Below are 25,634 nucleotides of genomic sequence, written 5' to 3'. Positions count from 1 at the left end.
CCTGTGCTCGCTTTGAAGAGTACTCTGAGTCGCCATGGCTCCCGAAGGTGCCCATGGGCGAACGAAGCAGAGGAGCAAAAGCTTTCTGGGCCGCAAGCACACCAAGAAGCACGACGATCCTCCTGCCAAGCAACGGTCCGCGACTGACCATGGCCAATACGATCCTCGTGGCGGCAGCCTCGACGTATACGAGAAGGAGCAGGAGAACGCGCGCCCACACTTCAATCCGTTCGCATTCTCGATTATACCGGACCCCTTGAACGAGTTGCCCACATGGTATCATCGCGAAGTCGAGTTTGCGACCGCCTCTGCTGTACAATTTCGCATCCGCTACCCGCTGCACAATCCTGTCGGGCCTCGCTGGTATCGTAACCACCATCTACTCGCGCCGACCAAAGATGGCAGGCCGCCATCCGTTTTCTCTCCATCCTTCCCGCCCATGGCATCAGCGCCCGAGCGCGGGCAAGACCCTGCGCGTATGGCTGGCCCGAGTAGGACGCCCTCGGGATCGCCCCTCCCCACGCCGACCTCATCGCAGATCCGCATCCAGGAGCCTCCGAAGCCGCGGTCTCGGAAAGTCTCAACGGGCACTCATGACGGTGTGGACATGTTGGATGTCACGGACCCATGGGGTACGAATTGGCATCACGAGTCGCCTTATGATATCCAATCTGACAACCGAAGAGCAGAACCACCTCAGGTATGTCGTTGAACCATTGCGCAAGCAGCGGAATATTCAGGCGTCTTTCAGACTCCTATGAGCTCACGCGCGAGGCGGCAGAGCATGACGAATGGGATTCGCCACAAGACAGTGACGCCCTCGCCACTCTCCCAGTCTACATCTGCAGTCCACCTCCATGCCATAGACCCTGCGCAGATACAGTTGCCACGCAAACTTAGCAAGCGGCGGAAACCGTTCACCGGCATATTCGGAGGAAACGAAGATGGTAAGTGTTGTAAACGGACCGCGACTAGCCGTTTCTGACCGTCTGCTATCGGTAGAAGGGACTGTTCAAGGAAAGCTGCTACGCCGCCAGTCTGCAATGGCACCTTCCATGACATCTCTGCCCTCTCTTCAACCGTCCACGCAAAAGGTGAAGAGGGGAAGCGTCCTCGGTCGTCTGGTCAAGCGTTTCAGTGTCATGCGAAAACCCGACAAGGCTACGAACGCCTTGGGTACAGAGTGGCAACACTTCGCGAGTGCTGATAACAGTCGACTACCGACTCCTATCAGCCCTCTTCCTCCAGATGGTGACCATCGCGCGTCGTCGCGGATGTCGAAGTCCCCGGACCCTGTCAGGCGTGTACCCGCGCCCTCTATAGACGCAAACCCCGAGCCGCAGGGCTCTATCCGTGCACCCAGTCGTCGATCATCGGGGTCCTCTGTACACGAGTTTATGACGTCTGGGAGACTCACGATAGCTAATCCGGATGAGCCGTGGGGCTCCGGCGGTAACACGCCATTAGAAGAGGACCATGGCCATCCGCCCACGATCCAGGAGGAAGCCACGCCCAGGCCTATGTCAAGGGAGAATCTACCCCTTCCGGAAATCCCGAGGACGGATTCCCCGGCACCGCTAGAGGAGAGTGTCAGGCTTTCACGTCCGTATTCGACACAGCTCGTGGATAATGGCCCGGTTTTCCGCGACTCGCTCCCTCCCATGTCCTCCCCTCCCCTTCCTGAGTTGCCTCTCCCTACACCCGCAACTGTCCTACAGAGCTTGCCCGAACCGTCTCCGGCTGAGAGTTCACCTGCACCATCTACTGTTGTACCTCCGTCACCTTCTCCCACCCCGGCACAAATTCAGAAGCCTCCACATGAAGCCGTCCAGCCTGCACCCCCGATGATACCTATGCCATCTGTGGAAGACATTGCCTTGGCTCGGGCGTCGATGTTCGTCAACCCACCAACACCCTACACTACGCCCCTCGTCATCCCGACCGCTGTTGTGGAGGCTCCCGAGCCCAGTCCTAGCAAGCGCGTCGATCGCTCCCCCACGAAGTCGAAGGACACGAAGGATGGAACAGTGCGCTCGAAAGCCTCGATCGGATCGCAGAGCCGTCAGACGGAGACCTTCAAGCTCATCCGCAGTCCTTCTGGTAACATCAAGCAGGCTGGGGAGGTCATCATGGGCATGGGCGAGCAGTGGGAGGTTGTGGGTTCCCCCGGTGAGCCCTCCAGTTCGACGAAGAAGTCGAAGTCGAAAGACAGGGAACGTTCGAAGTCCTCTGAGCCCGAGCCTACTCGCCGTCGCGAGAGCAAGCGACGAGACACCATCACAGAGGAGCCCGAGACCCGCCACAAGAGACATCCCTCGAACAGCGGTCGCGAGAAGGCCCCCTCTCCCGACTACTCGCGGTCCACGCAGACCCCGATCATTCCGGAGCGCGTCACGTCGACGAAGACTGCGAGGCGCAGTTCTACCCTGAAGAAGCCTCGCAATGACGAGAGCAAGGTTGCCAAGTCCTCCAGTGCCCCGTCTCCCGTTGCCCCGTCTCCGGCGCCGGCGCCCCACGGTCATGAGCGTCAGGGATCTGCCCAGACCTCGACGCGACCCAACTCCGAGTTGCACTCTTCCGCGGACTACTCCTCCATGAAGGCCAAAGATGCCTGGGAGATGGAGCGGCTCTGGAAGGCGCGGAGCATGGCGTATGGTCCAGACGGTATGCCCGTAGTCTCTACGCCTGCTACCATTGGCAGTGACTCTCGCCCGTCGACGTTCATTAGCACCGAACTCCAGCGGGTGAGCTCGATCCCGAGCGTCACCGCCGTTGCAGAGATGCAGCGCGCGTCGAGTTCCCCACCCGCGCCCGCGGCTCAGATGCACGGCTCCAGCCACACCTACGTTGTCGTCCAGACACCGTACCAGGGCGCGCAGAGCCAGGCGGCGTCCTACACTCAGTTCGCCTCCGCGTCGACACCCATCCTATACCCTCCCGGCTCTCCTCAGTCGCACCCACAAGGAAGCCCTACACATCAGTACTACAAACAATCCTCATCGAGCTCGCCCCCTCCCCCTCTGCGCAACTCCCTCTCACATAACCCCCTCCCGGAACCCCCACGCCTCTCCTCTTATCAGCCCGCGCCACTGCCGCCGTCGCTGGCCGGTTCGTGGACGGGCACTTCCCCGTGACAGGACCGCGGTACATTGACTCAGACTGCCGACTGACTGACTGGCTCGACAAGTCCGGGGACGCTCTTGTTACTGACCTGCAATTGGAAGCCCGACGCACACTGCTGATACCACCCACACGCCCGCATTTACATGATCTCTACTCACAGACATTCCCAGTGCACATTGCCTATCTAGATTCACCATCTCTACTGCTGCATCTACACCTGTCGCTCTCCTTTCTACGGATCCCCCGTTACCCGCGCCGCTTTTGTTGGTTCTGCTTTTTTGATTAACGGGCATTTGCGGCTTTCCCCTACTTCCGCTTACGCGTTTGCATCCCGTCCCTCACTTCACCGCACACCCCTCTGCTTTAATCTTATAAGGACTATTGCTGTCGTTTGTACCACCGCGCGATGATGTTGGCATTCCATATTCAATCCTAATTCCGGCTACCTTGGAGCTTTCCCGTGGCCCATGCCCAACCCATCTCTAAACGTTCTCGAGTGCCTGTTGGTGTGCAATGCGTTGAAATTCCATTCCAAAGCGACTGCGTACGTAGATTACAGCACAAGGCGGAGCAGGAGAAACTAAAGAGGTATGATGCGTGCAGGTATATAATACATATGCGGGAGAGCCCATACAGACCGCGCCCTCCAGGGCGAAACCACAGCAAACATATGCACAGATAGTATGTCACACAGCCTATTATGGACATAGAAAATGGCAGCAGCACGGAGGCCGGCGCGGGCTACTGCTTGTACTCGTTCGGGTCGATCGGGAACTTGGGCTTCGGGTAGTCGTCCCACTGGTGGTCCGCGTCGAGGAAGCGGCGGAGGCGCGCGACCTGCGAGGAGAGGAACATCACGATGATCTGCATCTCGATGTCGAGGTTCAGCTTGAGGATGTCCTCGCATGTCTTGAGCGCCTGCGTGCGCGTCGACACGAACATGTTCCCGTCGAAGCCGAGGTGCTTCAACGCGTCGATCAGCTCGCTGAACTCGGAGCACCACGCGAGCACGCCGAGCTGCAGGGGCACGGGCAGGTTAGCGTGCGTGCGGGGGTAGGTGTGGGGGAGGTATGCGCACCTGGCCGAACTGCTTGAAGCGGGCGTAGAGCACGTTTGGTGCGCTCTTTAGTGCGTAGTCGAACGCCTCGTTCTGCTCGATCACGCCTGGTTGCGGAACGTAGTTGTCCATCGTCGCCTGGGGCTGGGGCGGGGGCTTCGATACAGGTCAGCCCGGTCGCATGCTTCAATTATGCACATCCTAGCTTACCTCAGGACGTGGCGGAGGGTCTTTGAACCACTCGATGCCCGAGTAGTCGACCTCACCTCCCCAGTCGACGGTTTCCGCTTGCTTACTTGTGAGATCCATGTCTGGGTCGATGGTAGAGTTGCGGAGGATCTTCTTGACGAAGTTTAGGAGATACGCAGGCGGGCGGAAGTTGACAGCCTCCGAGTATTCGTGTGCGTTGGGGGCGGGAGTGAAGATAGCGTAGGGGGAGTCCTTTGGTGCTACCCGCGGGGATGGTGTTGGGCTAGGAAGGGGGAAAGAGAAGAGGGAGGTGTCTGCATTGTTGGAACGGTCAGTAGACGTAGATGTTATATATAAAAGTGACGCACCAAGGGCAAGGGGCGTAAGAGGAGATGGGGGTAGGCTGGAGGTCTCCGGAGGAAGGCAGAAGACGTTCAGGGAAGTGTTCTTCGGCACAGATCAGACACAAGCCGCTGTACAAACAGACTGCACGACGTACCGTGATAACGTGCCCGTTATGCTCTTCGCTGAATGTCACCGAATGTCGGCTCTGGCGGTTGTCTGCTACCGAGCGACGGTAGATCACAGAGAGCCGGTTGACTGGGCTGGACGGTGCGAGGAACGAGGTTCTTTGAGAAGGGTTGTAGAGGGTTACAGATGAGCACGTCGATCTCGGCGTCTGTGGCGCTGTCGTGAATTCGAATTCGATCTGTGACGATATGGATGAGCGATAGGCAGCGACAGGCACCCCATCATTGCGTACCTCGGGCTCGCGGAGGTAATAACTGTCCGGCCTCAAAGAACGGGGGACGATATATAGTGGCGGAGAGGGCGGGGGAGGTATCGGGAGCGGAAGAGGGCTGCTGCTAGCTGTGGGCTCAACGCCTTCAACGTTGCGAGAGAGCCAAGCAGGAGATGGTGCCGGGCTCCAGAAACGAGAGATGCGATCGACTGCAGATGCAGGCGCAGAGGCGGTCAAAGACTGAGGGTCTACAAACAGGCAGCGAGGGAGCTGAAGGCTAGCTGTTCGCAAGCGTGGGCTCGATTCGTGGACCTCGATGCGAGGAAGAGGGGGTGTGACGGGTGTCTCGGCCTCGGCTGCAGAGTCGGGCTGAGTGGCAGTCTGAGTGAAGGATGTGGCGGAAGGCGTAGAGGTGTTCTCTTCGACGATAAAGGAGAAATCAAGTTCGTCGAAGACAAGCTCAGGGAGTTGGAGGGCCTCCGCTGCGGTAGGGGGGCTAGGGAGATGGAGGGATGCACCAGAACTTTCGGCAGGGAGGGCGTCGCACACCTGGGGCGCGTGTCGGCGAGCGCTAAATAGCGAAGACCTACTTAAAGTTCGGAGGCGCCGGAGGGACGAGGAGAAGGACTTGGCTTTCGGAGAGGGGGGTGTCGCCGCCGGAACAAGCGCAAGGCTATCGGACTCGACTGTAGCTTCGTCTTCGAAGTGGGCAGTCAGGGAAGCCTCCTTGTCGTTTGGAGACGCGGGCTTCCGTGCAGGGTCGGGTCCGAGGAAGAGTAGCGGCGAGGTGTGCGCTGGTGGCGTTTCCGGAGAGGTAGATGCCCTGCTGGAAGTAGACGAGGAGGAGGAAGAGGGCTTCGAGAGTTCAAAAGAGGGTGTTTGTTCTCGTGCGGGATCTTCAACGAGTGTCCGGACGTGCTTTGCCCGGGTGCGCGTGAGTGCGTCGCGTGGTCGCTTGAGGGAAGCTCGGGATAGCTTTCGGAGGCGAGAGATGGACGAGCGGGAGCGCGATAGAAGCGTGTGGTTGTATGCTCGCTGGTAGTCTGCACCGATCGAGTGTCAGCTCGCGCACAGAGGCAGGGTATTGTCCGAACTCACCGAAGACGGGCGCGAAGTGCGCAGGATCGGCAGGGCAGAGCGATAGGCGGAGCTCGTCGTACGATATCTCCTCGAAGTCGTCTTCCTCGATGTGCTCCGGCAGGGATGCGTAGTCTTCGAACGCGGCGCCGAGTGTCTTCCCGGACGCGAGAGCCTGTTCCGAGAGAAGAGGGTGGTGAGTGCCGGCGAGCGGGGAGGGCCCGGTCGAGGCACGCTGTGGGCCTTGGAGGCCGTTCGCGAGACTCGACTGGTAGCGGTTCGTGTAGGGATGCGTGGTGACTCACAAGTCCTCCAATCGTGGACCTGTGGGGGCAGGGCTCGTCCGTTCGCAGCAGTAGATGAGGACCGCGGCAGATGAAGTGAACGTGTAAACCTCCTGGCCTCGGCGAGCAGCACACGTCTTCCCGATAGTGACGAACGCTTGGAAGATACGAAACAGGCGGCCTGAGATCGCGAGCGAGCACGGAAAGCGCGAAGGAGAGCTCGACGCCCGGGAGAGCTGCCTCGAGGACGGAGGCGCCGCCGTACTTTCCGAGGGCACAAGCGCACGCTCTCATTCCGGCCTTCCTTCTACTCTCATCTCCCACACCTCATTCAATGCCAAAATTCATGGTTCAAACATAGAGTCTCATGCGAGACGAATTAGTATACCTAGGTTACTTCGATGGCCCAACATCCGAGTGATATCTCCTCCGAGTGATATTTCCTCTTCCGTTAAGACACCGATCCACTCACCCGCCCCCTCCCTCAAGGTGCCCAGGCCGCAGACGGATTTGCCACAGTCAGAACCCGGTGACACATTCTGATTAAGTCCGCCATGTTTTCGGTGGAGTCCGCCGCTGCGCCTATGGTCATGCAACCGGGGAAACATACCTTACACGGCGATCGCACACCTACATGACGGCGATCGCGCCTGGAAACACACTGCGACCTGGTCAGTAGACCCAAGCAGGCATGAGTAGACCCAGGCAGGCATGCCAACGTGCCGTACTGCGCCATGGTTGAGTACTGCCGGTGTCAATCCCGCAGGTAGGGTAATCCCGGGCGAACGATATTGAATGTTCACCTTCTTTCGTCCTACTTTAGGTATATCCAACGGAGATGGCAGGGTCCCAGAGCACCCTAGCATCCCCCGACGTGCTTCTTGTAGGGCACATTCTACACAGAAGGCTCATCCCCCACCAAAGGAGCCTATCCGTGGGCATTCCAGAGGCAATCGGGTCCTCGCCGTGTGATAGGGCAGACATGCAGTATGTGCGTGCCCGCGTACCCTCAATATCACAGGTGCACGCATACAGTCCTGGCGGCGACAAGATCTATGTCGCAGGACACGATCCGGCACATGTTCCGCGTTCTGGTGACTTGATCGACTGACAGAGTGACTTTGAAGTACACGAAGTCCAGCGACGCGCGAAGGCAATTATCCCAGAGTCTTTGAATTTGCATGGTTTGGGAGCTTTATTACTCTCTGTCACCTGGAACACAGAACACGAGAGAACTTGTTCCGGAGCACGTTCCGCGGAACGCAGCCCGCAGCCCGCATGGCGTTCTCCGCGCACGGCACCTGTGGTCGGCGCGCTGACCTGTCTGCTCCGGTTGGGTCGACCCAGGTGCGCCCCTGGCATGTTGTGGCGGGCCTGCTGATAGCCTCTTAAACGTTCGTGATGCAATGTGGACTGCTGTCTACTACTGTATATTCCGCTAGAGGCACAATAACTTACAAGTGACCGGTCAGGGGAACACATAACGATACACACCGGTGGGTTCACAACACGGGGATACGCTCGCACAGTCCAGGCACACCAAGGGAAGACCCGTAAGCGGGGCAGGTTCTCTCAAGTTCCGCTCAGTCTAGCAGCGGCCGTTCTTCGCCTCTCGTCTCCCGGGCACCGAGGTTCCTAATGGACACGAGAGCTCGCTGGACCGCACCGGTGAGCGACGCGATCGCCCTCCCGGCTCCCTGCTCGCGGTCCCCGACTTGGCCAGCCACAGCTCCCGCCATCCACGCTGTCCCCGCGATTGCCCACACCACAGCGAGCGCCGTAGATGTACCCCCCGCCGCAAAAATGGTGCGGCGTTGGTCAAATGGCCACGGCACGCTCACCGTCTGCGCCCACGAGCCAGGCCCGGTCTGCCGGAATGCGTGCATGCCGCGCCCCGCAAGCCCGCTCACCCCGCCCGCGCCGCCGTCGCACCAGAGCACCATGCTGCCAGTTTCCTCCGCACGCGCTTTGGCTTGCTCCCACATCGCGCGCCCGATGCTCGGGTGCCAGGTGCGCGCGGGCGCGAGGATGAGTGCGGGGCGCGCGGGGAGCCCGGCGAAGGAGGACGCAGTGGTGAAGTCGAGGCAGATGGACGCTGTGATGTCGATCGGGCGCGTGAAGTTAGGTGCTGGGGCCCATTCGGGCGCGGTCCAGAATTTTGGGTGGGGGAGGTGCATGGTGAAGAGCGAGGGCTGTTCGTTGGAAGGTGTGAGGGAGAATGATTCGGCAACTGCAAGGACGTCAGTTGTGAGACCCTCGTCACGTTCGAGATGAATGCACTCACTAGGCACCAGGTTTCGCTTGTAGTACTCATACACTACACCTTCCCATCCGAGAAGGACCAAGCCGTTGCGTCTCATACCAGCCTTCCAGACGCCGTCCGGAGAGTCGGAATGGACGACCTCCTCGAACCCGATGCCGTAGTAGGTCCCGTTCGCGATCTGTCGGCTGATCTTTGCAAACGTCTCCTCCCGCTCTCCCGCGGCGGTGAAGTGCACAGCACTCTCAGGCCAGAGGATGATCTTGGCCTGGGATTGCAGCGTCCTCGACTCCGCGACGTAGTCCTTCAGCGAAGGCGGACCAGTTGCGTGACCATTACGCTGTGGGTAAGGCATAGCGCACGCGACGCCGAAAGGCGTCACATCGGGCGCGGAAACCGGAGGCGGGAGGTCGGAGACCATGTATGACGGAACAGCGAGAGTCATGAGGACTGCGGCCATGACGAGCGTCCGGCGTGCCTTTGCAGAGATGGCCGATCGTGCTTTCGGAATGGGATGGACGAGGGGTACGTCGTCCACGAGGGAAACAACGTCCTCCGACCCGGGCTCTTGCTCTCCGCCCGGTCCCATCATCCATGCCCCCGCCACGTCCGCGATGACCACAGCCCAGGCGGCCACGACCCAGTTAATCGCAGCCTGGCCGCCCACCTGCCGCAGCCAGCCGTAGCCCCCGACGTTAACTACGGGGCTCCAGGTTGCTAGCTGGCCAATCGGACTACCGCGCTCGACTGCAGCCCATGTCGTGGCCCAAGTGGCAGGGAAGAGCGTCGCGCGCGCCCAGTGCGTTTGTGAAGCGCGTTCCGTGTAGTATCCGGCCGCGATCGCCCCCGCGGCAATGGTAGTTGACACAGTAGATAGGCCGGCTAGGACGATCAAGGAGGTGAAGGGCGTGGAGAGGGCGTGGAGAGACGCTGCAGCATGGACTATGCCTGTCGCGAGTGAGACGCAGATTACTTGGGCGACGGCTCCAGACCAGTTCCGCCGAGGGATGAGCGTTGCAGCCTGGAGCCGCAGGATAGCTAGGAGAAGGATCAGTGGAGGTAAGGATGGCGTTGGAGTTAGGGCGCCGAGGGCGAGAAGAGGGCCCAGGGTGAGGTACACTCGCGACGGGTGTCTGATAGGTATACTTGCGAGAGACATCTGACTGCACGATGGTCAGGAGTAGGAGTAGTTATTTCGGATGAGAAGAAGACCGTCTTTATAGACCCGACGCCGACGTCGCTTCTGCAGTCAACGTTGTGCTGCGGTAATCCTATTAGTATTACAGCACTGCGGTAGCGAAACTGATCAGTACTTTCCAGCGAAGCACGTAGCTTATAACCTGCGCAGAGGAATCAAACTTACCACACATACATCTCCCCGATGTGTCATGGACGACTCGGAGCGAGTTCAGGAGAAAGTGACGAGGTACGAACACGAAGGCCTGTGTTGCGCTGCGGACCCTAACCTCAGACACTGACCTTGTCCTCATCAGTGCGTCCCAAAGCTGCCTAGGGCCTACTATCACGGACCCAGAGTTCGAACGGCAAACGAGTACCCCTTGTTGCGTAACGAATAACTCCCCTCCCTCAAGCCCGATAATTCCCAAACTTGGCAGAACTACTCTTCATATGTATTCCTACCATCATACCGACTTTGAAAAAATCTGAGGATGTTGCAGACCAACCCGAGCCCGACCAGTGGGAGGGTACCAGAGTTCGAACGTTTTGATGCCGATGAGTAACGCTAAGTAACGCCGCCGAGCCATGCCGGATTGATTCCCCGCAGCAAGCGTGCACTACGCGAGGAGGCGCTCTCGGCCACCAAGATCGTCGGAGTTCAGAACGCTGCGTTAGCGGTGGCGCAGATGTCACGCTTTGAGTCTTACACCTTTTGCTACTCAACTTCCCGTTCCCCATAGATGCGTAGAACTTCGGGAAAATGGTGGAAGCATTTGTATATACATATAACGCTCCCAGAAGAAGTTCTGTGACAGACACTCATGGTACAGGGAAGAGCGCCCATGGGTGCATCGTGCAAAAGCCGAACTCGTCCACTTACTCGCTCAAGATCGGGACCTCCACCTGCTCTAAAAACTTCAACTCTTTTGCAGGTAGTGTATCCGACATAGAAGTATTGATGTGCGAGTTTGCAAGGTTATCGGTGGCTAGGGAGGGAGGGATCTTTCGGAACGTTCGAACTCTGGGTCCCGTTCGAACTCTAGGTCCGTGATAGTACTGGACGAACGTTCGTCTTAAATCAGCGGCACAAATCGAGAGCGACTATCATGTCCATGGACACTTCATGGAACCCCAGAAGATGTTGTATCTTCATGGAAGTCGTACACAGGATCGCCTTCGGTCACCGTCGTCGATAGGCACGTCGAGACAGTGTTCTTGGGTGAAGGCAGGCGTGTTGTATACAAGCTTCAAACTGCAATCCTTCCTATTGTCGCGTAGCGGTAGTTGACTTCTCAATCATACACCTCGTATATGTTACATTCCGACCGTAGATCTCGAGTGGAGGCACATCGACGCGAAGCGCTTAGCACTTGCACTCGCCGGGCTTGCACGCGCAGCTACATTGCAGACACGCATCAGCACATAGCCGGAGCGGTACTGTAGGGAAATACTCACGTCGCGCCACAGTTGCAGGAGCTAGAGCCGCAGTTCTTGTTCTTGGGCGGCTCGGAGCTCTTGGGGCCGCACTCGCAGTTGGGCCAGGCGCAGTCAGAGCTGCTGGACTGGGTGGAGCACTTGACGTCGGCGGGCTAAGAGGGACGGTGAGCACGGATGAACGGATTGCAGGGCGAAATGGGGGGAAAGCTAACCATGATGATAGTTGGATGTAGGTTCAGTTTCTGACCGTGGGTCAGTCTCCCATCGGACACTGCTCTTTATATACCCGTCCACGGTCCGCCTGGAATCGAGATCCACCATCTGATAAAAATGGGGCAGCGTTCCTAATTCCTCTCTGCGCTCGGCATGGGGCCGCTGCGCACAGCGGGCGGTGAAAGACTTCAAATCTTCGTCGTTTGATACGACAAGAGCCCATCTAGAGCTGCCGATAGAGACCAGGCGCGTCGATAAGCCATCTTGGTCGAACCATGGGGCTCTTCGTCCTGAGTTCTCCTAAACGGGTATCGTCGGGACGGCGGCCCACAGTGACACCTGGAAGGTAGCGGTGCTTCGAGAGTGCCTGTATCCGTTCCGGTCTCTCCCCGCGCCGCCGCAGAGTTGGCGGCGTTGACGATCGAAGGTATACAAGAAGTTGTCAGTTTACTCAGTTCGGTACCATGCAACCTGCACGCCTGAATATCTGAGTGTCGACACGAGATGCATAGAGAGAGTATAAACATATCATAGCGAGAGTGCTCTCTAAAAGTTTGTTTGCGATGGTCGCAGTCAGGAGATCAGAGAGTTCGCCGAGCGCTAACTCATGCTTCTCCGCATATCAAAAGTTCTCACGCATACACATCGGGACCACATAGACGCCGAAGACATTCTTACTGCTCTCACTGCCAGTGCACACACCTGACCGAGTCCTCTTCGTCCTCCGCCCTCCCCCCGGCCGCCCTCCGTCTCCAAAACACTTCGCATGGCGACCAAGCGCATCGCCAGCCAAGTGCACAAGCAGGCCTCGCGCCTCATCCGCGAGGGCTACATCCAGCGCGAGCCCGCCTGGTACCGCGCCGTGCTCGACAACCCGCCGCTCCCGCTGCCCGCGCGCGAGCCGCCGTCGCGCACGCACTTCGACACGCCCGACGCCATCGCGCTCACGCGCCCCGCGCACGCCGCGACGATCAGCCCGCTGCCGGTGCAGTACGTCGAGGACCAGGTCCGCAAGCAGTTCTTCCGCGACCACCCGTTCGAGGCGTTCCGCGAGAAGTCGCTCGTCGAGAATGAGAAGGTCGAGAGCGAGCACTCTGTAAGGGGGAAGGAGTGGAAGAGGTTGAAGCAGAGGGGGCGGAATCCGTCGCCGGAGGAGTGCGTATATGCTGTCCTGTGTGTCCGGTGTGACAGTGTGCTGACTTTTGGAGCAGTGCTATCCGCTATGCGGTGAACCTCTATGAACACCAAAATGTGAACCTGTCCGACGCGTATGCGTCCGCCGTCGCCCAGTTCCGGTCACTACGCTCCGAAGTCACCATCGCCCGCCAGGTCGCGCTCGCCGAGGCTGAGGCGCTCGGCGTAGAATTCGGGCCCTCGCAGACGGAGATTACGTTCCGGAAGGAGAGCAAGGCGTTCGAGACCTTCCAGGACACCACCGAGCAGACACGTACCGCGGAGACGGAGCGCAAGCGCTGGAAGGCCGTTGTCGAGCGCGAGGGCCGGCCAGACCACTGGACGAAGGGACAGGAGTACACGCGGTTGTGGAAAGAGGGTGTCCGGCCAGTATATGCGCCGGTCTTTTCCGAGGCTGAGGCTGCCCCGAAGCCTGAGTTGACACCAGAGCAGATCGCAGCACGGCTTTCCGCCCAGGCGGATTTCCTGGCTGTAACCGGTAAGGCATAGGGCAGGGGCTCGGCGCACTCTCCTAGTCTCGGTTGCTTGATACTTTACATATGGAATAATTTGACGTTACCTGTCGCACACCTCATTCGACAGTACGGCCCACGAAAGTGAAAAGCGAGAGAAAACAGTCCGCGATGAGTATGCCTATATACTATGCTGCTAACTACTATGCTGCCTTGATGGCTCTCGACTGTGCCGCCTGCGCGGCGTTCACGCCCATCCAGGTCTTCTCGACCAACCCAAGCAGCCGCTGCATGTCCGAACTCCAGTCGTTCATCACGTCCTCCGCACTTCGGCTGTTACGGAAGTTGACGATACCTGTTGGTCGGTCGATGCGCGCCCACACGGTCGCAGAGACTACGAGTCGGCAAAGGATCTCCTCGGTTTGTTGCTGCGTCAGATCGAGGAGAGAGGTGAGGCGGGCGAGGGTGATGCGAGTGTAGTACTGCGCTACGATGCGGATGTTCTGTGGGAACGTAAGGTCAGTTGTCATGAATCTACCATGATTGAACTTACGTGTTCGATGACCCTGGTGTGGAGGTCTTCCCAGAGCTTCTCCGAAGTGAAGACCTGAGTCTTGCGCAGATGAGGTCCGTAGATGGCTTCAATGCCTGGCCATCTCATAAGCTCGGGAGTCGTGAAACATTTCACAAGTGCGCTGAGAAGGATGTTCATGAGGCCTCGGTGAGGCTGACCGGAGGAGATTAAACTCACTAATGTAGTTCAAGCTTAGGCAGAGCAGGATCGGCGAATAGTCGATGAAGCATGTCAGACTGCTCGTTGTCGTGAGGCGCCAGGACAACGTAGTAGACGATGTGTTCTAGCGCCTGTACGAGACGTCAGCACAGCGGAACTACGTCGAGATGACTTTCACGTACCTCGCGTCCGCGGCCATTCACGTCCTCCTTGATCGAGGGGGTCTCCCAGACCTTGTGGTAGTACTTCGCCGCATCGAGGTATGTGCTGCCATACAACGCATATTGGATCATCATGTCGTAGTACTTGAGTTTCAAGTCCTGATGCAGCCCCAGTGTCAGCCCAAGTCAATAGTACGTAGCGAGCACTCCTACCTCGTTCGCCTTGTCCTTCAAAAACTCCTCGTTGACCTTGCGACCTCCCACCCTCACTTTGACCCACTCAGACTCGCCGCCGCCGATCGAGTCCTTGCCCTCCTTCCCAATGTCGCTGTCCTTCAGGCGCGCAAGCGCGATCAGTAAGCGCATCTGCTCCAGGAGGAACTCGGTCTTTTCTCGCCGGTCCATCGAGGAGTACGTCTCGACCTGGAGGTCGCTGAGGAGATCAGAGGCAAGTTGCAAGGTTTCCTTGCGGGAGGCGGGGGTAGTGGCAGCGGCGGCGATGGTTTCATGGTGGTGTGCAAGGAGGAGAGTTACACGAGCCCGTGGCGTTTCGAGGAAGATCTACATAAGCTGGTCAGCGGAATGGTTGGGGGAGTGTTATTTGAATGCACGCACCTTTCCCTCGGTGACAGTCCGCAGCGTCTCAATGAGCTCCAACCACGTCTCGGTGCCCTGTGTCTTGCGGATGTCTTCGAGCCACTCATACGCCTGCTCTACGATAGCCTGGATGGCCGCCTTCAGCTGGCCATGCTTCTTGCTTAGCGAGCTGATGTTGCTGTTGAGGAGCTTGAAATTCCGGGCCTTGTAGCAGAGTTCAGAGGCCTCCTTGACCAGTCTCGTAGTAGACTTAAGGTCAGATGCCTGCGTGAACGCGTATTAGCAACGCATTAGCCTCTATAAGAGTAGTACGACTCACATTGCGAGTCTGCTTCTCAAGGACGTAGATCTTGTCGAGTGCCTCCTGCAGCTTCTTCGACTGTACGCGCACGCCCAATTAGCACAATGTCCTAAGCAGCCGCAGAGCACGAGCACGCACTGCCGCAAGTGTTGTGGTCTCCGAAATCAGCGCATCGACCTCCTTCGTGAAGTCCTTCTCTTGCTTTTTGGGATCAGCCATGTTGTACGTGTTGCAGGTGGATGAGGGGGAGTGCAAGGAGGAGGTCGCGGTTCTTACGGTAGACTGACGCGTCGCGTTCAGGCTTTCGCTTCCCCTCCTGCCATATCCGGTAGCGCCCCCACATTCGGTCACGTGGAGTGTGGGCGCTCGCTCAGGCATGGAGGCGCCGAACTGAAAGTGGATCGTAGGTACGTCCAGCGTAGGCCTCGGGTCAGTCTTCCACTCATCCGACTCGCGCGCATCGGATGCCAGGTGAGGTTCAGGAGGAGAAGAAATAATGATATTCGCATCGTCAGAACCCTACACGCGTGCCAGCACATCGTCCGTATGTAAGCATAGAGCGGAGCAGCATAGTCGAAGAATTATTGACAAACAGGGCTGATGGCGTCTGTTGCCGTGGGTGCCGTGCCGTTCGTGTAGGCGGGCTCGGAGTCGGCGATCGCGCGCTTGTCCTGTCCGTTGGGGGCATACTTGAGTTCATAGTCGGAGGCGGGCATATGGTTGTGGGTCAGCCGTGAGAGGCTGAACGGCATAGAGGGCATAAAGGAGAACATGAAGCGGATGGGCGCGGTGTAGAAGCGCACAACGCGGTAGGTGATGTCGGCGACGCCGTGTGCCACGGAGGGGATAAACGTGGAAATGGCGGGCATGGTGTTTTCGGGGCGGCTGCCCTCGTCCGAGCTCTCGGATGCGGTGTCGGAGAGCGCAATGGACATGGGCTCCGTGCCCTTTTCTTCGGTCTCAGGGACGGCGTCGATGCTCTGCTCGCAGAACTCGGGGACCGCCATGACCTCGACCTCGACGAAGACGGGCGTGGCATCGATGGAGACCTCCGCCGTCTCCGGCTCGATCTGCACGCCAAAGTCGACGAGCTCCAGCTCCGCCTGCACGGCGAACTCGGCGACCTCAGGAACTGCAGACACGCCCACCTCAGAGGTAGACACGGTCGCGTCGACGCTCTTGTCCGCCTTCGGGGGCGGCACGTACGGCGCAGGCGGCGGCTGGAGCTTGCGCTCCGCCAGACGGATGTGCTGGATGTGCGGCAGGAACTCCGCGACACGCTGCCACGCAACAGCATTCGCCTCCACGATCCCTGCGCGGTTCTTCTCGTTGAAGTACTTGAGCGTGTCCAAGTACGGCGCAATGTGGCTCAGAAGCACCGCACTCTGCAGCGGGTTACGCACCCACGAGTGCCCGACGTGGAGGCGCAGCAGCGAGCGCGAGCACACCGTGCGCGTCCCGTACACCTCGTCACTCTCCAGCTCGGCGGCGTGCACGACGACCCCGAGTGTATGAAGCCGTCGGCAGTCGCGCGTGAGCGGCACGATGTTCTCGAGCGTGAGTGGCGGCGGGGGGCCAGTCGGCGGGAAGCGTGCGGCGGGGCACAGCCGGAGGATTTCGATGTTGGGGCAGATGCGCGCAATGTGCGCGATGTCGCGCTCCCTGAAGATGACCGACTCCGGGAGATCGATCTCGAGACGCCAGAGGCGGGGCAGGCGCGAAAGGTAAGAGAGCGGTAGCTCGCGCATGGGCACGTCGCCGCCGCGGGACGTTGCACGTACGAGTTCGCCGAACCGCGAGGCACTCGTTGCGTTGATGCGCAGCGACTGCAGGGTGTCCGAGAACTGCTCGCAGATGATCGTGCAGACCTCGTGCCAGTCGAGCGCCGGGGGCGGATCCTCCATGACGAGGTCGAGCTGCACGAGCGGGCTTGTAAGGTGCTTGAGGAACGTGGCCAGGTTGGCAGCATCGCCCGTGAGCGTGAGGTTGCTCAGCTTCGCGAACGCACCACGGCGTGGCCCGTCGCGCGTGAGGCGCACCGCCGCCTTGCGTGCCTCGGTGAAGTCGACCTCGTCCCCGGAGAACACGCCGCTGTCGCTGTTGGAGCCGCCGACAGAGCTCGGCGTCGAGTACCCCGAGCCGGGGCTGATGTCCTCGAAGAAGCCCTCGACGGCGGTCGTCGTGCGCGCGGACAGGTCGACCGCGAACGTCTTGAGCTCCGGCAGCGTAGAAGCCCACTTGCCGATCTTCGGCGCGAGTGCGCCGGGCGCAGTGAGCGCGACCTTCTCGAGCGCCGCGTTCTGTGCAAACGTCTCCGTGAAGTCGTCCGGCAGGTTGGTGTGCAGCGTGAACGAGAAGGCGGACAGCCCACGGTGACCCGCGATCTCCTCGAGGAGCTCGTTCAGTTTCGCGCTGCGCGTGCCCACCTCGAGGGTGACACCCTGCACGCGCGGACCGAGGAACATCCGGCAGCGCTCGAGGCTGGCCACAGACTCGGCCTTCCACGTGAGCGTGGTGAGGTTTGGCAGGATGTGCGCGACGGGCTTGTTCTCGTCGAGCAGGGGCAAGATCGAGGGGTGGATGTTCCCTGAGCTCTCGACGTACGAGACGCTGCGCACGCGCTCGCCGTACGCGAGCACGCGGGCCCAGTCCTGCCTCTCGGGCGCCTTCGTCTGTGCGCCGTACGCGGGAACGAGCGGAGGGGTAGGGGCGGAGGTAAGCAAAGGCACCTCCGGACCCGACAGAGACAGAAAGCGTACCAGACCCAGGCCCGGCCGGCGGGCGCGTCTGAGGATCGTGCTCGGGAAGAGCCCGAGCAGCGGCGTGAGCGAGTCGAGGTCCCGCCAGAGGACGTTCAGCGCTGGTTCCTTGAACGCCTTGCAGGTGCGTGCGAGACGCGACACAGAGCGGCGTCCGCCGGGCGTGTCAAGAATCGCCTCGAGCAGCAGCTGCGTGGCATCGGCGTCGCGAAGAATGGCGGGGAACATCTTCTGCTGGTATACGGCGTACGGCGTGTAAGGGTCGACGCGAATAGAGGCGGTGGACTTGCGAGAGCGAAGGCTGGCAAGACGAGGTCGCGGAATCGCAGAGATGTAGTCGGCGAGCGAGGAGCGGCGGGAGAGGGAGGGTCCAGTAGACATGACGAACGGGCTCACTGTGCGCGGCAGGTACTTAACGGAAGATGTCGCTGCGGATGGGTAGGTTTGGGTGCGGATGGGTAGGTTTGGGGGCGGTCCTGGCACGTTTGGCCTGTAATAGATATGCTGGTACTCTCGAGGCGCGAGAGAACTCCGGTAAGAAGTCAGGAGGGCCGTATGTGACGGTGGGATGCTTCGAGGACGACGCAAGTGCGCAATGCGACGATGGCGGATGTGGATGGGCCCTGTGTCCGTAAAAGCGCGTAAATATACGACTGGCAGAAAGCTGGCTCCAGCTGTGTACACATGTTAGCGGTGTCGCGCCGCACATTGATAGCGCACCGAGGATGGGAGCTGGAATCACAAGCATGCATGATCAACGAGGACATAAGCTCTGCAAAGATGCGGGCGGAGAGCGTGTAGTCGCCCATAAGACGGCAGCACGCGTCTCACGTGAGTCGCGACACGCGTCGAACGCACCTCTGCGGGGCGCAATGTCTGGCAGGCAGTCCTCTGCGCGCGCGGAGCAGCACCCCAGACCACAGCCCAGCTGCAGCGAGACTCGGGATCGTGCAGATCACAGTGAGCATTGCGTCCAAAAACAATTCGGCACATACTAGTCGTACACCGCCTACGGCTCTTTCTCCTAGGGCACTGGCACTGCTGCAGCTCATCTGGAGGTCGACCTCCAACTCGACGGAGTCTCATGCGGTGTGGCCTGATCATTCGAGTTCGACGGGGGTCGCCGGTGTGCCTCGCTGCAGCGAGACTTCGGATCGTGTAGATCACAGTGAGCATTGCGTCCAAAAACATGTCGCCACATACTAGGTGTACACAGCCTATAGCTCCCCTTCCTCCCAGGGCACTGGCTCGCCCTCCCACTCTTCTTCGGTCCCTCCAACGTGGTCCTCGTCCTCTCCCACATCCCAGATCTCGCCGCCCTTGCGCGCGTTGTAATGGACCTCGCGACTGCCGTACAGAAGTTCGCGGACGACCTTCTCTTCCTCCGTCCCATGACCTCGACCAGGCGATATGGCTAAGACACGCTGGAGCTCATCCGGAAGGTTGATCTCAAACTTGGCAGGGTCTGCGTTATGAGGTAGGTGATCCGACGGCGGTCGCCAGTGCGCCTCCCAATCAGAGTCTGGATCCACATCGCGCTCCGCCCTGGAGGACCGAGACGAAGGGTCGATCTCCTTCACCTGGATCTCGTCGTCGAGGCTGTCCTCCTCGTCCTCCTCGTCTGCGCCGTTGGAGTCCTGCAGGAGTTTCGCCTTCTTTCGACTGAGCGCCGCAGCCTTTCCCTTTCCCTTTTCGGCGTACTCCGGCCCGGAAGGCTTGGAGGAGTCGGGCGGGGGAGGAGAGGGCGGAAGGAGCGGCAGATTCAGGAAGGTATTTGTAGAGTTAACGTCATTCTCAGCGTCATCCTGGTCGTCAGGCAGAGACCGCTTGTTCGACGTGCGCGAAGGCGGGTTCGCCGAAGCCGTGCGAGAGAGTGAGGAAGGTCTCGGAGGCCCCATGTCCGACCACAAATCATTCCTGCCTGGTATGAGCGCCTTTGGGATGCCGTGTTTCCCGTTGACCGTTCGACCCTTCTGCTGCGAGAGCTTCGCCGATCCCACCACAGACGCGTCGAGACCTTTCAGTCGCGGCTTGAGGCTCCAGTCGTCTTCCTCGTCCGAGGAAGGGGTGAGCGCACGCGACTGCGCCCTCTTGGCGCCGAGGAAGACGTTCTGCGAGGAGTTGGACTTCTTCCGAGATGAAAGAGACTTTACGAGACGCTTCTCCCCGTTTGGGAGGACGTCGTCGAATAGGATCTTGAAGTCCCGTCCGCCTGTACGCGGCTTCATAGGCGTGTCGGCGATGATAGTGTCATTTTGATCCGCAGCCATCTCATCTCCGTCGGAGGCGTCGGGGCTGTCGAGAGCAGCGTGGCTATTAAAGGAGACCGCAGCTTGAGACGCCACGCGTGGACGCTTCTCTTTGACCGGAGAAGGTGATACGGGTTCACCGCGGAGGCGTTTACGTGCGCGTGTGACAGCAGAATCAGCGACGGGAGCTGTAGGCGTGCGCTGGACCATAACCATGGGCGGTATTGGCGGAAACGGGTTCGGGGAGGGGGAACGCCGGGTGACATGGGGTTTGGTCTTCGTCTTGCTGGGAGTTGCGAAAGGGTTCGGGCGGGATGGATTAGATGCACGTTGTGGTGAAGATTGATCATTTGGCAGCTTCTTCCTGTTCTTGACAGGCGAGAAGGGATTGGAAGTAGTAAGAGGAGGATCGACCTTAACGGCTCTAGCCTTCGGCAGGATGGATGAGGATGCCTGGGGTTGACGTGGCGCCGAGGACGGGGGCGTAGAGGGGCGCGCAGCGGGATGCGAGCGGGAAGAAACGGCCTTAGAGAGGGACTTGTAGAGTTTGTACTTTGCGGCTGGACCCGAGGTGAACGCGGCAGGACGGGGTGGGAGGAAGAGAACGTACCGATTGCGGGCTGGTCCTTGATTTCCTGGATGGACGGGTCCCGGCCGTGTTTTGCCTTGAATTCGCGCTCCCAACTCTTGATCTCCACGCGAAGGGCGGCGACGTCCATCTCAACGGGCACGGCGCGTGGCTAGAGGATGTACAACTGGCAGTCACGGTGACTGGGAACTAAATCCCAGTAATATGAGCCTGTGACTTCCTGGCAGATAACTGAGATATGCACCTGTGATCCCAGTTATTACCACAAACCTCCCAGAGTAGATGGCGGGAGCGTTGCCAGATGTGAGGCCTGTGAGGAGGAGGAGGTAGAGGAGAGACGCGCCGAGACGCGACGCCTCAAAGTCTGTTGACGCGTTGTTTGGCCGACACGTGGATGAGACGCCCGTTGCCGGTCCGGCCGGAGGTGCCTTGTGGGGGTGCAGTGGCCCTGGGAGCAGGAACGCAAGGCAGCGCCTGCATGCGCTCCAGAGAGACAAGAGGCGGCGGCTCCCTCCATCGCCCTCTGCTCCTCCCCCCCGTCATATTCTCCGCTGCCCCTGGCCGGCTTATCGAATGATCCTCAACCCAAACTTTTATCACCATGACCGCGACGACTTTCCTCAAGACTCTCCTCCCCATCTCCTCCCCCGCCCGCCCTTCCCCCACCAGACCCCCGTAGGCTTCTCGTACTCCGGCCCACAGTACCCCGTCTTCCAGCAGCCCTTCTCGACATCTTATCCGTCCCAGGGGCCTTCCCACTCCCAGCAGCAGCAGTCCTTCATGCTCCAACACCGTTCTGCTCCTCCCCATGCTCGTCCATTTCAGCCCTCGCTCCTCAATGACCCCGCCTTCTCTCCGGATCCGCGCTCCAATCCGTACTTCTTCACCATGAACGACCGCGAGGAGATCTACCCGGCGAGTCTCTCAGATAGCCTATCCGACTACGCCTCCACTGCCCCGGACGAGGAGTCTGAGATAGACCACAACAATCTACCTCCGCGCATGCGAATGCTTCAGAGCTCGGACTCCAAAGCGCAGCCGCTCTCACAACATCTTCGCTCGCAGTCTGTCCCGTATCCTCCCATTGCCCCTTCAGACGAGAACCTCTCGCGATCGTATTCTACGCGAGTTATCCCGATCCCTCCTCCCATATCGCGAGCATCGGCCTCAGGTGGCCCCTTCCAACAGCCGTCTTTCCAGGAGCTCTCACAAGAAGACCTGCGCCAAAATGCCCCAGGTCCGTCTTCGGTGTACACCTCTGCCTTCATTGCCCCGCGAGATCTATGGCAACCTCCTCCCCCGTATTCCGAATCTGAGAGCGGGTCCTCGTCCTCGTCCTCGCTGCCCCTTCATCAAACGCCTGCTTCATCGTCTTCCCATCTCCCGAGGGAAGCACAGAAGTCCACCAGCTCGCTAGCCCTCTCCCAAGCGTACGCCCTTGAAAAATCCTCTCCATTGCGAAGCCACCCACCTTCGCCTACGGCTGGTCCCTCCAAGTCGCGGCCCCGGGCACAGGCAACCTCCCCCAATGGCTACCCGGCGGATAACAAGACTGAACCTATAGTTCTTCGTCCACCGGCGGCTCAGCGCAACGTATCTGCGCCAGATCTGCACCCGCCACCGCCCCAGACCGAGCTGCCCCCACGACCGTCAACAGTCCCGATTGCAGCGCCCACGAACAGTTCGGTGACCGCGCCTGTAGCACAACGCAAACGCAGCAAGAACGCGAGCACTTCCGCCATCGCGCGGGACCTCGATCGTATCGACGAGCTCGATGAATCTGACCCTCTTGGGTTTGCCTGGCACCATGACGGACCATACGAGGCCATTGCGAAGGCGAACTCCTCGCACAATCAAGAGCAGACCGCCTCCGGTCAAAAACGCGCTGAGGTGGGCGCTAATACCGCTTCCCTTTGTTCCTGTTCGCTGACCATTCGTCAAACCTTCCAGCCCCCGAAGCGCAAACCTGTTCAGTACGGCAGTGTCGCAGTTGGTGTCGCCCCCGGACAGATCTTCCCATCCAACTCGCAGTACCAGCCTCCGACCCAACGCGATGTTGCACAGCTGGCCGAGAATATGCCGCCAGGGTCGCTTCCTTCGAGTCCGCTCATGCAGGTGCCAGTGCAGCGGCGATTGCCACCATCGGGTGTGCTGCCGTCGTCCCCCGCATACCACAACAACAGGCACATGAGCGTGATGCAGGCGGAGCAGCAGCAACAGCAAAGTTCGCGCACGCCACAGCCGCCCTCGCCCATTCAGGCAGAGCGCTCGCGCCGCGCAGAGCAGCCAGAACCTTCCCCGCCCCTCCCGAACCCATACTCCCCCGGCGCCGACTCCAGGTTCCCCGACGGCGTACAGGACCAGCGTAATAGCCCTCCACGCAACAGCCCTCCGCGTAACAGTCCCCCACGCAACAGTCCTCCGCGTACACGCGCACCCTCCGTCGTACCAGGCCGGCCCGAGCTCCCCTCCTCAAGCGTCGTCCCCCACCCAGACATCTCCCTACCCCCACCACAGCAGGCCAAGTCCTCTGCTTCGCTCCTCCCGCGCCACCTCCCGAAACGGCTAGTCATGCCCGCGCCCCTGCAGCCGAACCAGCAGCAGGCGAACCAGCAGGCGCCCGACGGCCGAAGTGCGGCGCACGTCGAGGTGCTCGCTCAGCGCCACACCAGCCAGCCTCCCCCAGCGCCGCCGAGCATGCAGTCGCAGTCCGGCCGTGCGCAGGATATCCCGTTCGGCCAGGGGCCGAAGGTGCTGAGGAAGCGGCATACAACGGGCGGGGTCCCACTCCCTATGCCAATCCAGTTGCCTATGGCACAAGGCGCGGAGATCCCGGCGTCGAACACTACCGCCGCGCTGTTCGCTGCGCGGGTGCGGTTTGCGGAGCCGCCGAGGGAGGAGACGAAGGAGGAGCGGAAAAAGCGGGAGAAGGAGCAGGCGAAGAGGGAGAAGGAGCGCGAGAAGATGGAGAAGGCGCGCGCGAAGGAGCAGCCGGGGGTGTTTGCGCGCGATCAGGTACGGGAGGCGGAGCTCGCGCGTGAGCGGGAGATGGCGCGCGCTCAAGCGAGCGCGAAGGCATCGGCGGGGCGCAAGCTCAGCAAGCGTCGATGATTGTTGTGGACATGGCGGGCAGCCGCTGCGCGTCAGGCGGGTGGCCGCTCGCTATGAGGGCGCATGCTCGCCTGCGGGGCATGCTTGCTCGTCTTTCTTGGTCATTCTCTTCATCTAGGTTATACACTTCCTCATTCCCTCCGTCTTACCATCCTGGATCTACATTCACCTCCTCATCCACACCCCTGCTACTCACTGTGATGATCCTGCTGACGACACATCGACGCACATGTAGCGCATACGACTCGGACTGGACTCTACCCTGCTATTGCTGTATATCTTCCGCCTCCTTCTCACTGTTGTCTGTTGTACTCGCATATCGCCTCCTCATCCGCATAGTTCCTCGCAGCACCACTACCGGGCCTCCCCATCATCATACAAGTACGAATATACTCACCGGACACCGGTATTTATTGCTACATCCTCTTGCTCAGCGCTCAGCGCTCAGTGCACGATCCCTTCTGGACGTTCTTGGACTTCGTCGAAGGACTATATGCATGTGTACGTACATGCTGTCCGTAGCGACGCACGTTTGCAATATTCTTGTGTGCTCCCTCGCAACGTTGGCTGAGAATCACAAGTTGGCGTTTAGGCTATACACGCGGTCTGCAACTCGGCCGGGGGTTCGTCAGGTCATATTATATTGGCATGTGCCACCTCGTGGGCTAGCTCCGCCGCAACTCAGTACATCGCGACCCCATTTCTAAATAAAAACGCGACGTTCCTTGGAGCAAGCTGTCGTCGAACGACTCGTGCCTACAAAAGAGCTGCGCAAGGCTGTGACGAACGCCCACAATATCGGAGCATCGTAGTCACTGCCACCGGAGTGTACGGCTTTCCCTCAACCGTAACGGTCCCGGGGAAATCGCAACCGTCGACTTTCGTAATGATAGATAGGACATAGGAGGTTAAACACTCACGTCCAGTCGTCGCGGGAGGATTTGAGCGAGCACAAGCTCATGGCCTTGGCGAGATGGCAACAGGGCCAAACGGCAACACGAACCTACAAACCTCTAGTGCGCGTGCCACATGCTGATAAGTGTTTCCAAGAACTCAAGGACGCTGCTCGCCTCGTCCGGTGACCGGGTACGTACAAACCTACTGATGGGCGCACTACGAACGCGGGTCGTCCACATGGAGCGTTGCGGCGGCGGTTTCGCGTCGGCGCTGCACAACCCATGCACGAGCCTGAGCCCGAAATGATAACGCACGTTCCCTCACCGTGCATCTGCGTCGATACCGCCAGATACCTGCTTCTGGCGTCGGGATGTCCGCATGGTCTATTGTCGATAGGCCTCCCCGGAGGGCGGCTGATGGTTTACAAGGAAGTGCAGCTGGCTTACAGGGCGTTCGGCGGTGGTGTCGCCGAACATCTTGCAGGCCAGCCAAGGCGAAGGACCTGCTTATACGGGCACTGGCGGCTACCGGTCGGCGAATGCGTCGTATGTGATGCACATGCGTCCATGACGAGGGGGAGCGCGCGGTCTGTATGAGCTCGTGCATGCTGAATCGGCTCAGAGGACGCCCGGGGAGTGCATAAAAGCGCACCGGAGACAGAGGATCCTGCAGCGGTTGGCCCTCTCCAGACGCCTCGGACTCTCCTCCAGATCCTCGCCATGAAGTTCTCTGCTGCCTTCACCGTGGTCTCTGCGCTGTTCGTTGCGTCCGCCACCGCACGCGTCGCTAGGCGGCAGTCTGGGGGCTGCCATTGCGCAAGTCAGTCTTCCCTGCACTGATGAACTCTGATCACATGCTCACCTTGTCCTAGGCACCTCGTACACCAGCAGCGATATCACCAAGGCGATTAGCAAGGCAGAGGCTGGCGGCGCGAGGTAAGCCCTGAGGTGTACAAGGTGTATACCGCATGTCTAACCGTAACTGCAGCAACTATCCCCACCAATACCACGATTACGAGGTACGTACTTAC

General features: G+C 59.8%; 9 protein-coding genes across 9 annotated transcripts; 3 read left to right on the top strand and 6 right to left on the bottom strand.

The window, feature by feature from the left end:
• Positions 1–34: 34 nt before the first annotated feature.
• TRAVEDRAFT_16386 (uncharacterized protein) lies at positions 35–3,134 on the top strand (the record flags this gene model as incomplete). The annotated part of the gene is made up of 3 exons (XM_008033544.1): positions 35–700; positions 752–947; positions 1,003–3,134. The coding sequence occupies 3 exons, from the start codon at positions 35–37 to the stop codon at positions 3,132–3,134; spliced, it is 2,994 nt and encodes a 997-aa protein (XP_008031735.1).
• A 491-nt stretch (positions 3,135–3,625) lies between these two features.
• TRAVEDRAFT_25482 (uncharacterized protein) lies at positions 3,626–6,685 on the bottom strand. Its single transcript, XM_008033625.1, has 7 exons — positions 6,210–6,685; positions 5,133–6,154; positions 4,869–5,078; positions 4,738–4,816; positions 4,391–4,683; positions 4,202–4,336; positions 3,626–4,140 (listed from the first exon to the last, which is right to left on the bottom strand). Exons 5-7 carry the CDS (start codon positions 4,487–4,489, stop codon positions 3,865–3,867), a joined length of 510 nt encoding a protein of 169 aa, XP_008031816.1. The 5' UTR covers positions 4,490–4,683; positions 4,738–4,816; positions 4,869–5,078; positions 5,133–6,154; positions 6,210–6,685; the 3' UTR covers positions 3,626–3,864.
• A 1,205-nt stretch (positions 6,686–7,890) lies between these two features.
• Positions 7,891–11,025, bottom strand: TRAVEDRAFT_55222 (uncharacterized protein; the record flags this gene model as incomplete). Its single annotated transcript, XM_008034172.1, has 3 exons — positions 7,891–8,702; positions 8,757–9,865; positions 11,000–11,025. 3 exons carry the CDS (start codon positions 11,023–11,025, stop codon positions 8,056–8,058), a joined length of 1,782 nt encoding a protein of 593 aa, XP_008032363.1. The 3' UTR covers positions 7,891–8,055.
• Positions 11,026–11,183: 158 nt separating this feature from the next.
• TRAVEDRAFT_25481 (uncharacterized protein) lies at positions 11,184–11,587 on the bottom strand. Its single transcript, XM_008033624.1, has 3 exons — positions 11,561–11,587; positions 11,367–11,500; positions 11,184–11,308 (listed from the first exon to the last, which is right to left on the bottom strand). The coding sequence occupies exons 1-3, from the start codon at positions 11,561–11,563 to the stop codon at positions 11,275–11,277; spliced, it is 171 nt and encodes a 56-aa protein (XP_008031815.1). The 5' UTR covers positions 11,564–11,587; the 3' UTR covers positions 11,184–11,274.
• Positions 11,588–12,254: 667 nt separating this feature from the next.
• Positions 12,255–13,342, top strand: TRAVEDRAFT_25480 (mitochondrial 37S ribosomal protein RSM25). The gene is made up of 2 exons (XM_008033623.1): positions 12,255–12,716; positions 12,773–13,342. The coding sequence occupies exons 1-2, from the start codon at positions 12,328–12,330 to the stop codon at positions 13,242–13,244; spliced, it is 861 nt and encodes a 286-aa protein (XP_008031814.1). The 5' UTR covers positions 12,255–12,327; the 3' UTR covers positions 13,245–13,342.
• A 68-nt stretch (positions 13,343–13,410) lies between these two features.
• Positions 13,411–15,218, bottom strand: TRAVEDRAFT_109996 (PCI-domain-containing protein; the record flags this gene model as incomplete). Its single annotated transcript, XM_008034596.1, has 8 exons — positions 13,411–13,710; positions 13,761–13,902; positions 13,959–14,071; positions 14,123–14,260; positions 14,309–14,662; positions 14,717–14,962; positions 15,018–15,077; positions 15,138–15,218. The coding sequence occupies 8 exons, from the start codon at positions 15,216–15,218 to the stop codon at positions 13,411–13,413; spliced, it is 1,434 nt and encodes a 477-aa protein (XP_008032787.1).
• A 362-nt stretch (positions 15,219–15,580) lies between these two features.
• TRAVEDRAFT_158287 (uncharacterized protein) lies at positions 15,581–18,145 on the bottom strand (the record flags this gene model as incomplete). Its single annotated transcript, XM_008034595.1, has 2 exons — positions 17,759–18,145; positions 15,581–17,671 (listed from the first exon to the last, which is right to left on the bottom strand). Exons 1-2 carry the CDS (start codon positions 18,137–18,139, stop codon positions 15,581–15,583), a joined length of 2,472 nt encoding a protein of 823 aa, XP_008032786.1. The 5' UTR covers positions 18,140–18,145.
• Positions 18,146–18,935: 790 nt separating this feature from the next.
• On the bottom strand, positions 18,936–20,882 carry TRAVEDRAFT_68087 (uncharacterized protein). The gene is made up of 3 exons (XM_008034594.1): positions 20,841–20,882; positions 20,618–20,785; positions 18,936–20,567 (listed from the first exon to the last, which is right to left on the bottom strand). The coding sequence occupies exons 2-3, from the start codon at positions 20,724–20,726 to the stop codon at positions 18,976–18,978; spliced, it is 1,701 nt and encodes a 566-aa protein (XP_008032785.1). The 5' UTR covers positions 20,727–20,785; positions 20,841–20,882; the 3' UTR covers positions 18,936–18,975.
• A 287-nt stretch (positions 20,883–21,169) lies between these two features.
• TRAVEDRAFT_68086 (uncharacterized protein) lies at positions 21,170–24,165 on the top strand (the record flags this gene model as incomplete). The annotated part of the gene is made up of 2 exons (XM_008034593.1): positions 21,170–22,486; positions 22,547–24,165. 2 exons carry the CDS (start codon positions 21,170–21,172, stop codon positions 23,705–23,707), a joined length of 2,478 nt encoding a protein of 825 aa, XP_008032784.1. The 3' UTR covers positions 23,708–24,165.
• Between the last annotated feature and the right edge of the window lie 1,469 nt (positions 24,166–25,634).

This window comes from Trametes versicolor, assembly GCF_000271585.1.
Source record: "Trametes versicolor FP-101664 SS1 unplaced genomic scaffold TRAVEscaffold_1, whole genome shotgun sequence".
Taxonomy (NCBI): Eukaryota; Fungi; Basidiomycota; class Agaricomycetes; order Polyporales; family Polyporaceae; genus Trametes; species Trametes versicolor.
This window is presented reverse-complemented; position numbering and strand designations above follow the sequence as displayed.